Source organism: Limulus polyphemus, unplaced genomic scaffold, assembly GCF_000517525.1.
Source record: "Limulus polyphemus unplaced genomic scaffold, Limulus_polyphemus-2.1.2 Scaffold1685, whole genome shotgun sequence".
Lineage (NCBI taxonomy): Eukaryota > Metazoa > Arthropoda > Merostomata > Xiphosura > Limulidae > Limulus > Limulus polyphemus.
The window spans coordinates 140,094-155,046 of record NW_013667295.1 but is presented as its reverse complement, the minus strand read 5'-3'; the positions used below and the strand labels follow the sequence as shown (position 1 = coordinate 155,046).

At 35.9% G+C, this 14,953-nt stretch overlaps 1 protein-coding gene across 2 annotated transcripts in view; it reads right to left on the bottom strand.

Annotated features, from left to right (window-relative positions):
• Window positions 1-959: 959 nt before the first annotated feature.
• Window positions 960-14,953, bottom strand: part of LOC106464550 (protein patched-like) — a 99,772-nt gene continuing 85,778 nt past the window's right edge. For both annotated transcript variants that reach the window (XM_022392285.1, XM_013924695.2), the window contains exons 18-26: window positions 10,893-11,038; window positions 9,746-10,198; window positions 9,341-9,478; window positions 8,842-8,984; window positions 5,157-5,256; window positions 4,629-4,907; window positions 4,162-4,345; window positions 3,667-3,776; window positions 960-3,002 (exon numbers count right to left, since the gene is read on the bottom strand). In XM_022392285.1, coding sequence (XP_022247993.1) covers window positions 3,667-3,776; window positions 4,162-4,345; window positions 4,629-4,907; window positions 5,157-5,256; window positions 8,842-8,984; window positions 9,341-9,478; window positions 9,746-10,198; window positions 10,893-11,038 — 1,553 coding nt within the window. In that variant the 3' untranslated portion in view covers window positions 960-3,002. The remainder of the gene's footprint in view (window positions 3,003-3,666; window positions 3,777-4,161; window positions 4,346-4,628; window positions 4,908-5,156; window positions 5,257-8,841; window positions 8,985-9,340; window positions 9,479-9,745; window positions 10,199-10,892; window positions 11,039-14,953) is intronic.

Below are 14,953 nucleotides of genomic sequence, written 5' to 3'. Positions count from 1 at the left end.
ATTTATCAATCCCAAACAGGCGAGATGTGACACAAGATTGGTAAACATTTATCAATCCCAAACAGGCGAGATGTGACACAAGATCGGTAAACATTTATCAATCCCAAACAGGCGAGATGTGACACAAGATCGGTAAACCTTTATCAATCCCAAATAGACGAGATGTGACACAAGATACGGCAACCGATCTAAATGTTATCTTTGTCCGCCGAACGTCTTATTTTCTTTCAGATTATTTTGTCTCACAAAAAGTAAATGTCATGAGAGCCAAGATCAGTATGGAAGCAAAGGAGGAAGAGGAAGTCGTTCTCCTCTCCAACTGGAAGAGTCACGTGATTTGTACCACTATCAATAAATCTGCATCACCAGTGGCACAAACTATGCTGCAACCCTTTTCTTCCAGACGTTTACTAACATACTGATGAACTCTTGCGTGTTGTCTTCCCTGACCAAAACGTTCTCTTTCTTGGAGTTAAGGTGGGTTCAGTTAAGTTAATCTTTGGTCCAACTACAGTTCTCGCTCCACATAGGTATGCTGGGTCCTTTGTGGATAAGGCCCACTGAATATTCATCAAAGACAACGATTGATCTGAGTGCAAAATTTCCCTATTTTATGTTTACGATATCAAACTTAATTTTCCAATGGCTGAAGTTGTGTTTAGAAATAAATAAAAAAAACTTCTCGAGTATGATTCTTCAATTAGCTTTTGCTCCTATCAACTGGGAAGCGAGGACGTTACACCCGACACCATTTTTACCACTTAATAATTTCGCAACCCTAAATACATTAGAAAAGGAAAAATGTATTGTACCATGTCCTCCAGTGGCTCAGCGATAAGCTTGAGGACTTATAATGCTAAACGTCAAGGTTCAATCCATGTGATGGACATTGTGGTACTTTGCGCTAAAACAGCTTTGTTTGATAACGACAATTTTCAGATATAAACACATAACACAAGTAAACCGAATAACATCATTTATTCTCAGACTAATACCCACTTTGGGTTATATTAGAGTATACATACACGTTTCACAATCAGATACTAGATCATAAAGATTTTAATTCGATATGTACGACTCTTAAGAAACCAGTATCTACAATATTTCTTACAAACTATTGTACATGAAAAACGTTAAAAAAGGCTTATCTAGTAGGATCAGTAAACACCAGTTTTTCTTCAAACAAAGACTTAGAATACAGAGTAACTATTTTACAAAATAAATAACACCTTGTTCCAGCTGACGGGCAGCATCAGTTACGTTAACAATCTTTAACAGGTGCTGCTCTCTTCGATGTTCTCGTTTTGTACTCGGAGCAAACTTATTGGAATTAGCTCTTGTTAAACTCTTTGAGCTTCCTCTGTGATTTATGGTACCATTTTCACTATTAAGATAAAATATTTGCCACTCATTCTTTAACATAGTCAGATATTTCATTCACACAATTTCTATGCTCTAGTTAATTTAAAACTTTGTGCTAGACGTTTGAAACCACATAATATATATTTTAATTTGAAACCTTTAATACAACCTAAAAGCGCCGATAGACTTACTACAATGTGTGGATTTGTTTTTGAAACTGAAATATAACCATTTTCTTTCAACTATGTACAGAACATCAACAACAGAGTAAGATACCATTCACACGAATCACTTTCTTTAGTAGATAAATATCAATTTAAAAGAATTAGAAAAACAAAAAAGACCTCAACGCATCTAAATCTTTCCTTAAGTTACTTGAGCAAATCTAATCGATATTAGGACAAAAAATCTTAACATACAGTAAGTTTAATTCGTTAAATTTTGTATACATCTCACGACTACATGATGTCTTAACTGTTTGTTATTTACTCGGAAAACTATATACTGCTTACACTATAATACATATTAATATCTCTAATAACTGGTTAACTCCATACACAATCAACGATCTAACATTAAAACAAAAATCACATAAAAATGCCTGAGTGTTGGCTATACATTGTAGTTTAAATCACAACTGTAAACTGTCCAAACTTATTCTTATTAACGCTTTCACTGCCAGAGATATGTTCCTCTCTACAGCATATAGTTCGGAATTTTGTAAGAAATGGTAACTTACCAATTTCAGATAAGTAACAGATACATTATTTTTTAATATTTTTATTGTGTATGTAAAAATAAACCTGGCAATGGGAGAGTCGTTTATCTATAAACGTGACAGTTCTATGGATATTTTTAATGGTATTCCCTTTGAAATTTATCAAAGTTTACCAGTTTTAGATAAGTAATTAAAACGTATCGTTCTTTTTTAAATATTTCTATAGAGTATCCAAAAATACACCTGGCACTAGGAGAGTTATGCCTCCATAAATGTGGCAGTGAAAGGGTTAAGACATCACATGTTTAACAAATGAACAACGTAAAAAAAATAACACACCAAAAAACTGGACTGTTATTTGGTCAGCAGTGTGTCACGCTTCAACGATGGCGTTTCCATAATAACATCCGCTGTGTAATACTTCGTCATTTCAACCTAGCTTTGAATCTATACGAAGTTCATGAGATGTAGAATACTTCGAAAATTAGTAGCTGTTTGTAACTTGTAACACGAAAATCCAATTGTTCTACTGTTGCTCATTTACTGTAGTGAATATCTCCCTCTTTCTTTCTTTTTTAGATGATAGGTAAGAAGTACTGATTATATTAGATAAAAACAGTTTTAGTTTAAAACTTTTGCAAGTCTATGCACAGTATGCCCCCGTCTCACGAAACAAATGGAACTGTCCACGAGTTAACGACAGTTCTCAGTTCTGTACACATCAAATATTTATTTTACAGTCTTCGTTTGAAGCGATAAGAATACTTCACTGTACACTAATTTATTCTGGTTTTTATAGTCATTTAAGTTAACCCTACATTTTTCAGCGATAAATTATGATTACATTAGAGCATGAAATTAACAAGGTCTTGTGTTCTCACAGCAATACCCAGTTGTTGTAGTACTTTCTCCGCTGTTTACTCTGGAAAAAAACGAGAAAAAAAAACAACCACCATCACGATTACGTTCGTTTTCCTGCAGTAATTAAAGTCTACAGTTAGTTTAAAAACATGTAATTGCATTAAGGCGAGTGCTTTCGTATTTTCAACAACTTAATACTTACGGGTTTAAATATTAGTACAAAAAATCAATGAAAGAAAAACTATATAATAATTAAAAAGTTTCCAACAAAATTGCTATCCATGGTCAGGAAGTCCCAACTTTAAAGTATTTGTACCGTAATAGGTTAAAATAATAATAATAATACAATGAACATAAAAAATTAAAATTCAAAGACAGCTAAAATGGGATAGAAAAAATATATCATTTAAAAACAACATTTCGCCACTGTTAAGGTGGCATCATCAGGTAAATTTTGTAAAGTGTGGGATACCTCCAACATTTATAAATGTAAAAACATTTATTATTAAAACGAGTTTTTATCTACCAACATTTTTCAATAACATTTCATAACTTACGAGTGAATGAATTCGTTTAAAAGTTTTTTTTTATTATTAACCATTAATCTCAGAGTAACATTTTATCAGAATGCTTGTAATAATAATAATTATTCTACTGCCACTTCTCTACGAAATAAGCCATTTCTCTACGAACAGCCTATATAACAATAACTGAAGCAAACTGACCTATGACTTTGAATTGCTACTGGAGTCCGTGTCCCCATCACTAAGCCTCGACGCACTCCCTTCTCTAGTACGTCTTCGATGTTTGTAACTGTGTTCTCTCTCTATTGAACCTGTCAAGACGAATTACCAATGATTCATATCACTTTAAGGCATTTACGACACTGATTTACTTTTATTAAGCAATACAAGATTTTTCAGAATGAATACTCTACAGGCAGTCATTCAACCCCCCCCCCCCCAATAAAAAAAATAAATAAATTGGAAGACCACCATTTACCCGTCTTTGAGATTTAATAAATCCATGAAGCCCAAAATTAATGTGCATAAATGCATTTGATTTTGATAATGATTTAGAAAAAAATGTATTGTTATATTTTTTTTAATGAAATTGAGAGCGATTCACTTATTTTCACACGTTTTATTTGATCAGCTATCACCGGAATTACTTTAACATTTTACCCAATTACTAGACAACTTAAAGTCAATAGGTCATACCTGGGAGAGGGGTGTGTACTTCAACTTTGACTTTGGCAGTGGCAGTAACAGTTGTCGTGACAGCCGTCTGCATTGTATTGGACTGAGGACTCGGAGAACTAGAATCATTGGCTGTATGACTTGCAAAACGGCTATTAGCCTGTTTGTCATCTAAAACTGTGCTCGTGCTGGCCATATTTGCATCCTAGAAACACGTGAGGAATGGGTTCAACAAACTTTAATATCAAAAAATTGATGAAAAGAAATTAATTAAAATTAAAAGCTATCATCGAAATCAATAAATTTAAAAAATATTCAAATTATGTGCAGACTATTAATTTTCGTGTTTATATTAATTATAAGATTTAAAAAATGATGGGATGTAAGTTTTCTAATTCTGACTAATTTCTGTTTCATACGTTTATTGATTACCATCGTAAGCAAGAAGACACATAACTGCCCCAGCTACAAACGTTTTGTGTTCTTACCCGTTTATTTGTTGTAGTGGTTGTGCTTATATTTCCACCAGATGTCGCTGTCGTATTCGTAATAGTTGTGGTTTCCACAACGACCTCCGGCTGCACAACGATTTCGTGCGAGGAATGGTAAGACTGAGGTTCTTCCGTAATTGTACTAAGTGAAATTTCAGAGTTGACCCGGGGATACACCCGGCGGCTGAAATGGCGGGAAGTCTGTGTCCTCTGTCTTGGCGGGGATGGCTCTGGAGATGGAGTAGCTATCCTATCTGGATCATCATTGGGGATTACCTGTCAGCATAAGTAAAAGTAAATACATAAACGTACTTATTATTTTATACGCACTTCCACTGTGTAACAATAAATATATTTGTGTTCTTCAGTACGATTCAAAAATTAGCCTAAAACATTAATAATCTTCCCAAGCAGTGGTGTTATTTCAGTAATCTACTACATTTCTAGATATTGATTTAATTTTTTTGTTTTACCTGACGTAAAAAAAAATGATAGAAAATACAGTTTAAAAAAAATCGTACACACCTCTCCCGGAGGTCCGACCAATGAAAGCAACACTGGTAGGACTAGTAGTCCATTTACTGCACCAATAAATACTAGAGCAACTAGGACGTAGAAGAAATACCTGAAATGATAAATACATGGGAATTAAAACTCAGGTTTTTAAGAAATGAAAAGTAATCAAGTTTGCTTCGACAATAAACAAGTCAATTTCCCCATTCTAACTAGTGTAACGTACTCACATTATGTATAACTGTTTTGATGTGAATTTTATAGTTTCTATCCCAGTTGAAAGATTTTAGACAATACTGAAACTTATTCAGGACTTGAAATCGGTACATGGATCTACGGAAGTCATGAAACCGGTACGAAATGCTACCATACTGATATAAGAAGTTATGAAACAGGCAACAGCTACGAAACTGACAAGAAAATTGTTATAAAAACATACGAAACTAAAACAAGGTTATGAATCAGACGCAAGAAAAACAACAAAAACTAATATAAAAAGTTATGAAACTAGTACAAAAACATTTAATGCCGGTATAGATGCTGATATTGTTTGATATGAATTTCGCACAAAGCTACACGTGGGCTATCTGTACTAGCCGTCCCTAATTTAGCAGTGTAAGACTAGAGGGAAGGCAGCTAGTCATCACCACCCACCGCCAACTCTTGGGAAACTATATTACCAACGAATAGTGGGATTGACAGTCACATTATAACGCCCCATGGCTGAAAGGACGAGCTTGCTTGGTGTGTCGGAGATTCGAACCCGCAGATTGCGAGTTGAGCGCCCTAACCACCTGGCCATGCCGGGCCTAAATGCTGATATAATTAGTAACAACTGCTACAAGAAGACGGGAAGCTACACAAAAAACACAAGCTTGCTGAAAGGTGTTAAAGAAGTACTACAAGCTACAGAACTGTACAATATCCGAAACTAGTAGAATAACCTACAAACACATTATAGGAACACATGAAAAATGATATATAAATTTAGTTTGCAATTCTTCTGATACACGTGAATAAAACAGTGGACTGTAATACTGATACAGCAATAAGATTTCTGCTACGGGCCGACAATATCTTAACAAATGTTGTTTATTAAAGTGTTTCAGTTATCTCAATAGTATTTTTCTTGTATATGTACCCGAAGTTAAGAGTTGAAATAAAAATCAGGCAAGTTTAGGTATTGAAAACTTCATGATTGTTGCGAGTGGCTCATAACTAAAAAGAAAAAAAAAAGTTTTAAACCCAGGACTAGTCTTCGAGCTATGATCATATAACAGAGGAGTTTTTAACTTGCTAGATACTCAAGTTGATTCTATTTTCTTTTCAAATGTTACTTCTGTGTTAGTCACGGGTGATGACCTAGAATCAAGAGCCTTCCTGATGTACGTGTTTCTTTCCTAGAACACCTGTGCTGCCTTTCATTCTTCACGTTCTTCCCACCCCCACCCCTTCCCTTTTAACCTGAGGCCTCTACATGCTGGAGCCCCGAGTCAGCCTTCCATAATGAAGACATCCTCAGCGCTCTTCGGCAAGCAGATTCTCATTACCAGAGACTACAGCTTCAGGATAACCCGCACTAATAAAACCCGAGTCTCCTTGACAACTTTATTTACTTGTCAGATATATAAATGTATTACTTATTGTGCGGTACCGAGCAAGCTGGAGGTGAAAAAGCTGAATAATACATTTTATACCTGCTCAAGAAGAAAAATGGCAGCGACGGATGAGAGAGAATTAAAAAAAAAATCAACCGCAGGTAGTAGTACGTCAGTTTTGGAGATAAATAACTTTCGTATTCCATTAGCTGCCAGCCATATCCCAATTTCCACCACCACCACAGATCTCATGCTATAACGAGAAGCACTGGTCACGAAGAAGGGGGGTGGATAGGGGTTGCAGGAGCAGGTTCCTGGGCCTGATGTGTCCCTGCGGTTTTATGTTGCCACAATTGTTGATTAGAAGCGACCGTCGTGGTGTCTTGGCCCACCCTGTTTGCATTTTTTCTGCATTTTAAACTGTATTTAATAGAACCGACTGGTCAAAGGTCAAAAGAGATATGATGCTGTGCGACGGTGTTCATATTAAGGTGCTAAAGCAACGCTGCGTTACATATTAAACTAGAAAAGTGTATAATCAGGCAAATGAAAATCACTTGAGCTCTAACGATTATTTTAAAAGAACCTCATCAATTCACTTTCAAATAAAACCGGCAACATATCTATTTAAATCTGAGTATAGTTTTTTACTGTGTTGGAACATCGTGTCCAAAGACGTCGACACATTCTCCAGGTCACATCAAATAAAATTTTGCCTTGGTTAGAATAATGACCAATGTCCTCAAAAGCAATTTGTTTCCGGGTGTCGATCAGGATGTGATGACCAAAAAAAGGTTATCTTTTGAAACTGTAAATCGAAGTTTGTGATCATTTCTGCGATTTAAACAAAAACATGAAAGAAAATATCAGTCATGTTTTATACCTTTTTTTTTATTTCATTTGGTAAGTAAACGCTAGATTAACAATGTTTAATGCTAGTTAAGATATAGTAGCTTCCATTACGTTCGAACTGGATGATTTGTGTGCATATTTAACCTTTCAATTGCGGAAAATCTCTCATTTCTTTTCCTGCGTACAGGATTCCAATATTCATATAATTTCTTCACCCCTTTTCAACTGATGCCAATGTTTATAGTCGAGCTCCTTTCGACATCCTTCTTGAATACGTCACAAGCACGAGAATAACCACATGCGGCGGAACATATCTGAATTTGGAGGGATCGCCTTATTTTCTATGTTAACACTGAAGTAAAACAGTGACTTTCAACAATAATTATAAATAAGTCTTTATTCCCCATTCAAACGGTCACTTCCCTATTGACCCAAAATTGGGAGGACGTCCCCAATACTCCCCGATTCCACTACCTATCAGGATAACACACGGTGTTTCTTCATACCACCCCCACCCCATTTGATATGGTCAGGTGAAATAGGAAAAAAAGCTTCAGTAATGTGCTAAGCTAAGAAATCCTGTTTGGTACCACTGGACTGTACGTTTGTGATGTCAGAAAAAACCGTAGGTTCAATAAGTCTTAATACAAAATATAAGGTTTTTATCATTTTTTACTGCACTGTACGATTATTGATACCACACACGAGCAAAAATAATGATCTATTTGTGTATTAATTGCTTGAATTCTCCACCATGTTTCTGAAGTTTTAATCCAAAATGTGCCTACTATAACAAAGACAAAAATGCAGCTGTTAATATTTTCGATACTTACAGTAAAATTTATAGCTAGATAAAACAAACGCAAAACTCCAATAGAAGGTATAAATTTGAAATAAACGTGAAAATGGACCGTGGATAATGACCTAAAGACTTTTGAAATGTCGTCACTTCAGCCTTCTTTGTTGAGGCCCATTTTCAGTAAGGTTCTAGTGTATGCGTTAAAACACTTGTTATCCAAGGTGTCCACTTTCGCCTTCCTTTCAATACGAATACACCGTTTAAGATATACATTAAAGCTATAAACCCATGAATACTATGGTGGACCACGAAAAAACAGTACTTGGAGTTAACCACCATCATGATTTCACAAGATAACCGTTTTACCACGGTCTATAGTCAAACTGAAGAAACATGGGAGTCTTAAGAACTCTGATCCCATGTGTGACAAGTGTAAAAAAAAGCTTACCTGATGATGAAGTCGAATTCTGAGAAAGCTAACATCAGAACACCCAGGAGGGTTGACATAGACCCGTGGACAACAGGTGCAAACATGTGTTCTAAAGTCATAGCCATCCTTCTATTCCTGTCCCCAATACTGGTCAGAAAGCCCTACACACACAACGAAATGCTGTTATGAACAAAACATTATCACTTTTTGGTATGATGTAAAATTAAACCGTTTAGCAAGCTAACTTTGTATAGAAAATGCACATCAAAGTCAATCTCTCATGATTATTTTAAGCGCAAATTAGGCTACACAATGTACTATCTGCACTGGGCCCCATCACGTGTATCAAACTCCAATATTTTACGTTACAAGAATTCAACCTTACCGTTGACCCACTCGGAGGCGACCTCTTATAAATAGCCCTACTAAGGTCATTGTAACAGCATTACTTGGACTAAATAATATTTATGCATTTTACTAAAGAGAGTGGAATTTTTGATTTCAGAAAGAGACCTACCATCGTGATATGTGCCGTAAAGTCCATTCCAATACCGACAGCCACAATCAAAATAACCGCCGGGACTGCACTTAGGCGGATTCCTAGAATTCCCATCAGACCAAACAGATGGATCACAATGGAGGCCAGAACGATGACCTAGAAATGGAAAGAAAAGCCCAATACTGTATTAGACGTATCGGGCAGTAAAAAAAGTGTCCCACATTAATCTCTAAAAAAAAAATGTATCTGGAGGCGTTTTGATAAGTTTCCCACTAATATAATAACTTGTCACATTTGGTTTATACCAAAAACAATATTCACTCATTTCCCAGTAAAACTTGTTTAGGTTGCAGATTGAAGTAGCGATGAAATTACTTTCTGTTTTCGATTTCCATAAAAATCGATAAGGAACACTTCACTTACCATAATGACAGCCGCCCAGAGATTGACCAGGACAACAGAAATGACGAGGAAGATTGCTGTTAAAACACAGATTAGGGCCACACACAGGTAGAACCTCAGTCCAATGTACTGTTCCCAGAAAACGAAAGGAATTCCTGTTGGGAAGTTTGGCAGTCCTTTTTCTTCATATTTCCGGCACAAAGTCCGGATGACCTCAATAGTTTTCGTTATCTCGTTAGTGTCTCCCATGTTATTGAGGTAGAATGGCATCTGAGCATAAACTAGAGGTTGGGATTTGGGGATTTTGAGGTCCACATCCTGAGGATCGTGTCTCCAATCGCGAGGTTCAGGCTGGAGGTTGGCTTGAGAAGCGGAATAAGCGAGGGCATCGTTAGATACCCATGCTGACAAGTGGTTGTAGAAAGCTTTAGAATTGATGATACCCTCCTTGTCCACAAGTCGCGATGTTGTAACCTGAAAAAGAAACACGTGTTCAGAAACGAAATCGTTAGCACCAGAGCAAATAAAAAACGCTATTAGTGCTAACCTTAGACGGTACACAATATTAAAGTGTTTATTTGTTTGAAGTTATGCACAAAGATTCACAACGGGGTATCTGTGTGCTCTGCCCGCCATGGGTATCGAAACCCGGTTTCTAGCGTTGTAACTCCGCAGACACACTGCTGTGCCACTGGGGGCATATTAAAGTGGTACAAATTAGTATTACCTTCTGATCACATTATGTTATCTACTCAAAATATTAGCGTAAAATCTTCGGAACTATAGAATGCCTTTTGCACTTCAACTGCAACTACCTGAGGAATTTGAGTTTAAAGTGGGCGGTATGCATACCGGTAAGAAAGAAAAAAAAATGATGGTACGACATACCGGCCTCAAAAAAAATTATACTGTTACAAAACACCCTACCTGCACCTCTGGTTTCGCCCGAAAATACGATTGTTTTTAGTGTCTCTACAATTAAAGCACGAGTATGTTTCACTTCAAGTCACTGACCTTATTCTCCGTGCATACTAGCACCATTTTCAAACCTCTTTAATAAACATTGCTGAAGATTCTAGTTTTCTACCATACTTCATTTGAAAAAAAATGTCTTCCTAAAGATCTTAAAATATTCTTTTCGTGATTAAGATTTTAAACCTTTTCTTACCAGAGATTTGTCCACAGGGTTATCCACTCTTCCCGTTTGTACCAACAATTTATAAGCTAGAATGCCTTCATCAGTAGCGTTAGCGAACCACCGTTCTTGGGTAATACAGCCGTCATTCCAGTCCTTGTCGAACGCTTTCTGCAAACCTACGACACATAAGTACATACAGACTATCTGTCATTTAACATTGTTCAAAAATCATGGGTTTACTTGATTTCGACAATATAGCACAATAAACTCTGAATATGAGCATTTCTAAGCTATCATTGACTACTTTCGTTACTTGTGGTTTCAGATAGTAATAGCTGTACTTGTGAAGACAATGGATCTGACAATATATTGTTTCAGATGAGTATATTATTAAGAGCTGTATTTGAAAAGATAAAACATCTGACAGTATACTCTTTCATATAGGTGTATTTTTAAGAGCTTTATTTTAAAACATAAGATATTCCTTCAGCTGTATGTATTATTAGGCGCTGTATTTCAAGTGTAAATATGTATGACAATATATTGTTTCAGATGGGTATATTTTTAAGAGCTTCACTCGAAAAGAAACTCTACGGCTCTACAGCTGCTGCTTAAACTAAAAAAAAAAAGCACTAGAGTAATGTTGTACTTTGTCCACAGTTCTTGATGAAATATTAACATTCTGTTTGTTTCAGAGCTACACAAAGTCGACATCCCGCACCGCCAACACTTAGAATAATACTGTAAACCCGTAAGGTAGGATTTGACTGTCACTTTTAGAGCGCATTGACGGCCCAAAAGTGCGAGCGCCTTTTTTTTTTTTCGGCAACGGGCGACGAACCAAGAATCCTCGCATTCATAGTTCGAGCACACTACCCATTAGGACACGTCCGGACATAAATATAGAAGCAATTTCTAACAAAATATATAATTGCTATCTATATATGTAAACAATTCAAATTTTGAAACGAACGAGAAAATAAAATAAACAATTGGTGGCGAAAAAAAAGAAAAGAAATGCCTAATAATTTTTATTTTTACATGAAATAAAATTTCGACGTGTATTTAATATTTAATCTAATTTTCTCTTAAAGCTTTCGAAGTTTTTTTTCCTTTTGTAATAAAGTCATTATCGTTATAACAAATGTTTTACATAGCAGAAGGTATCATTCAACGTGAATACTACAACAATCAGAATATATTACTGTGACGGTCTGCTTAACAGAATTATTCCTCGTATCATTTCTTACAGCTACAGCAAGCCACGCGTCTTTTTCCAAGGGCGACAACGGCACGTACACTATATTACTGAAAGAAGCCGCCAATTCAAATGTAGGCTTACATAAAACATGAAGCCAGGACTGATAGTTGAATAGTTGCCAAGTTACTCTGACAGCCGGTTTGATGTCTTCATTTTCGACTCAGGTGAGTAGTACAGTGATTCATCGCTTGGGGGTTACAAGATTTAAAACTGGGGGACCATTTAAAAAATTCTCTACGCAGTTCTTTGCTTCACATGCAAAAACAGTCAACGACGTGTGTATATTTTCTCTAAAGTTCTTTGACATGTGGTACAACTTACCTTACAGAAAAAAATCGATTATATACGGTAGCTAACGTTAAGTGTATTTATTTTATCATCACGTATATGAGATAGTCTCAAGAAAATACCCTTTAATACAAAACTTATAAAATTCAAGTTATGTTCGTTAGCTGAAATTCTGGTAATAGTCGACAAGTTGGTTCAAAATAAGTACGTTACTACATGGTGGGTTAAAAATTTTAGGGCACGTTGTATCGCAAATTCTAAAAATCTCTAGTTTCACAAGTAATATTTATATAACGAAACAGTTATTTACAGAGAGAAAAGTACTTATCTCGAATCACAGCTATCTTCGCGTGCTATCATGTGTGGGCCATGACCGTGGTTTATCATCACGTGCCCGCGTGATGGCCCGACCCACAATCTCACGTGCCAGTGACAAGTTTCTAGTAAGTTGCGAGTGGTAACAACGGGGGGATTCTTTCGCGCTGTTCGAGGCCGTCGAAGCTGAAATAATTTACTAAACAATACGAAATTCATACGCATGCCACTTCAATCGGGTGGTCCATCAATTTCGATTGAAAATACTCTTTTTACGCTTCTAAGTTACACAGTCATTTATTCCCACGCTTTACTATTTCATATTATGTAATTTCTCATATCGTAATTTAAGTAATTCGAAATGAAAACGAAATGGTTGCATAAACATTAATTATTGCCAAAATCAATGTTAAATGCACGAGCGAAACCACATTGATAAAAACTTCTAAAAGAAATGGATTCAGCACGCAAAGTTAACCCTAATACGTATCTCAGCTTTATAAAACAGCACTGGACTTTCATATTTGATGGGCAGTAGTTATAGGCTCGAAAAATTGCTCCTTGCTCTATCAGCGGTTGGTCTTGGGCAGGGCAACAAGGGTTGGCGGTCCAGGATTAAACCTGCTGACTGCTAGAATGAATGGTTAGCTTGAGTTATAGCTCAAGGGGAAGGTGGCTAGGAGTATCTCGACACTAAGAATGGCTTAATTATGGAAAAGGCTGCTTAGTGCTCTGTTCCTGCTCGAGGCACGTAGGTTATGACTTAGAAGCATGCAATGATCAAACACGTCCGCGCGGATGTGAGGGCGCTTTGTGGATCAACTTCAGAAGATTCTGTTGAGACGAAAAAATACGCCAAGAAACCTTCACATCCAGCTAAAACGAGTAATTTGTTCCTCTGAGAAAATAAACTATACTCAAACTCTGTGAGTGTGATGAAAGCAGTGTGTAAACGAACGCTGCCAATCATCAGCAGACGATCAACGTTATCCATCATACAAGTTTTCTCACGTTCCTCGCACGTACTACTTTTAAGTCAGCATACTATTTTCAGTTTCAATGTAACTTCACAAAAACCTCTCTGTAGGGTGTTGTGATATATATATACACATTCAATGTGTTTTTAGTTCAATATGTTTATTTATTTTAACACTATTTCGCACTTTTCCATCATTAACACAAATGAATGAATTATTGTCGTGTACGTCATTCAGAACTCTCAAACTTCAACATATATGATACTGACATCCAATTTTCTATTTCGCCCAGTTACATTTTTATCTAAAATAGCATACAAACTGATAAATTAAACAAAAATATTCCATTTTCCTTTGTTTTTTGTTGTTATTGTTTTGTTTTTTCGTAAACATCATAAATAAAATTAAGTTTTGTCATGTTGAGGGCTCGTAAGTCAGTGTCAGTTTATTTATAGAACGTAATTATAAATTAATAATAAGTTCAGTTTGTTTGAAATTAAGCACAAAGCTATACAATGAGCTATCTGTGCTCTGCCCACCATGGGTACCGAAGCCCGGTTTCTAGCGTTGTAAGTCCGCAGACATTAATAATAAGAAAAGATCAAAGTTATTCAGGGGGTAACGTGTATAAAAGTCCCCAGAAAATCTATAATAAATGTTCTACATTTCCGAATAAAAAAAAATGTAAAATTTCTATTTAAACAAGTTCGACAAAGCCTCAACATAAAATCATATCAAATTCTGATTCTTCCTGGGACTTTGAAACACAATAAAAAATAAAGGTAAAGGGAGAAAACAGTTTAATTGTTTGTCTTTAAAACATAGCCAGAACATAACATATTATTTCAGTCCTTAACACTTCCTAAAGCTTTGAAGTAAAACAAAAATTATAAAGGTAAAACGAGAATATGGTATAACATGCAAAAGTACCCCAGTGATGGAAAATGTTTAAGTTAAAGTTAGTTCATGGTCTAATGTTAATTGTATTGCACTCTTGGTTTCACTCAGAGCCAAAGGTCTGGGCTACTTATACTGCCCACTGCGAAAAGTAATTGTTGAGCATTTCAGACATGCTAAGAGCCGCTTAACAATAACATATAATGGCTGGAGACGTTGTACATTTGCTGTTATATTAAAGTTTTTCTTCATTACCCATTCAAGCCGTCTCCAGTCATTATTAGTCTCAAAGTGGGTTCCTCTTCATCGAACAATAACATATGGTAAATCTACATTTTTATTCTTTAAGTTAC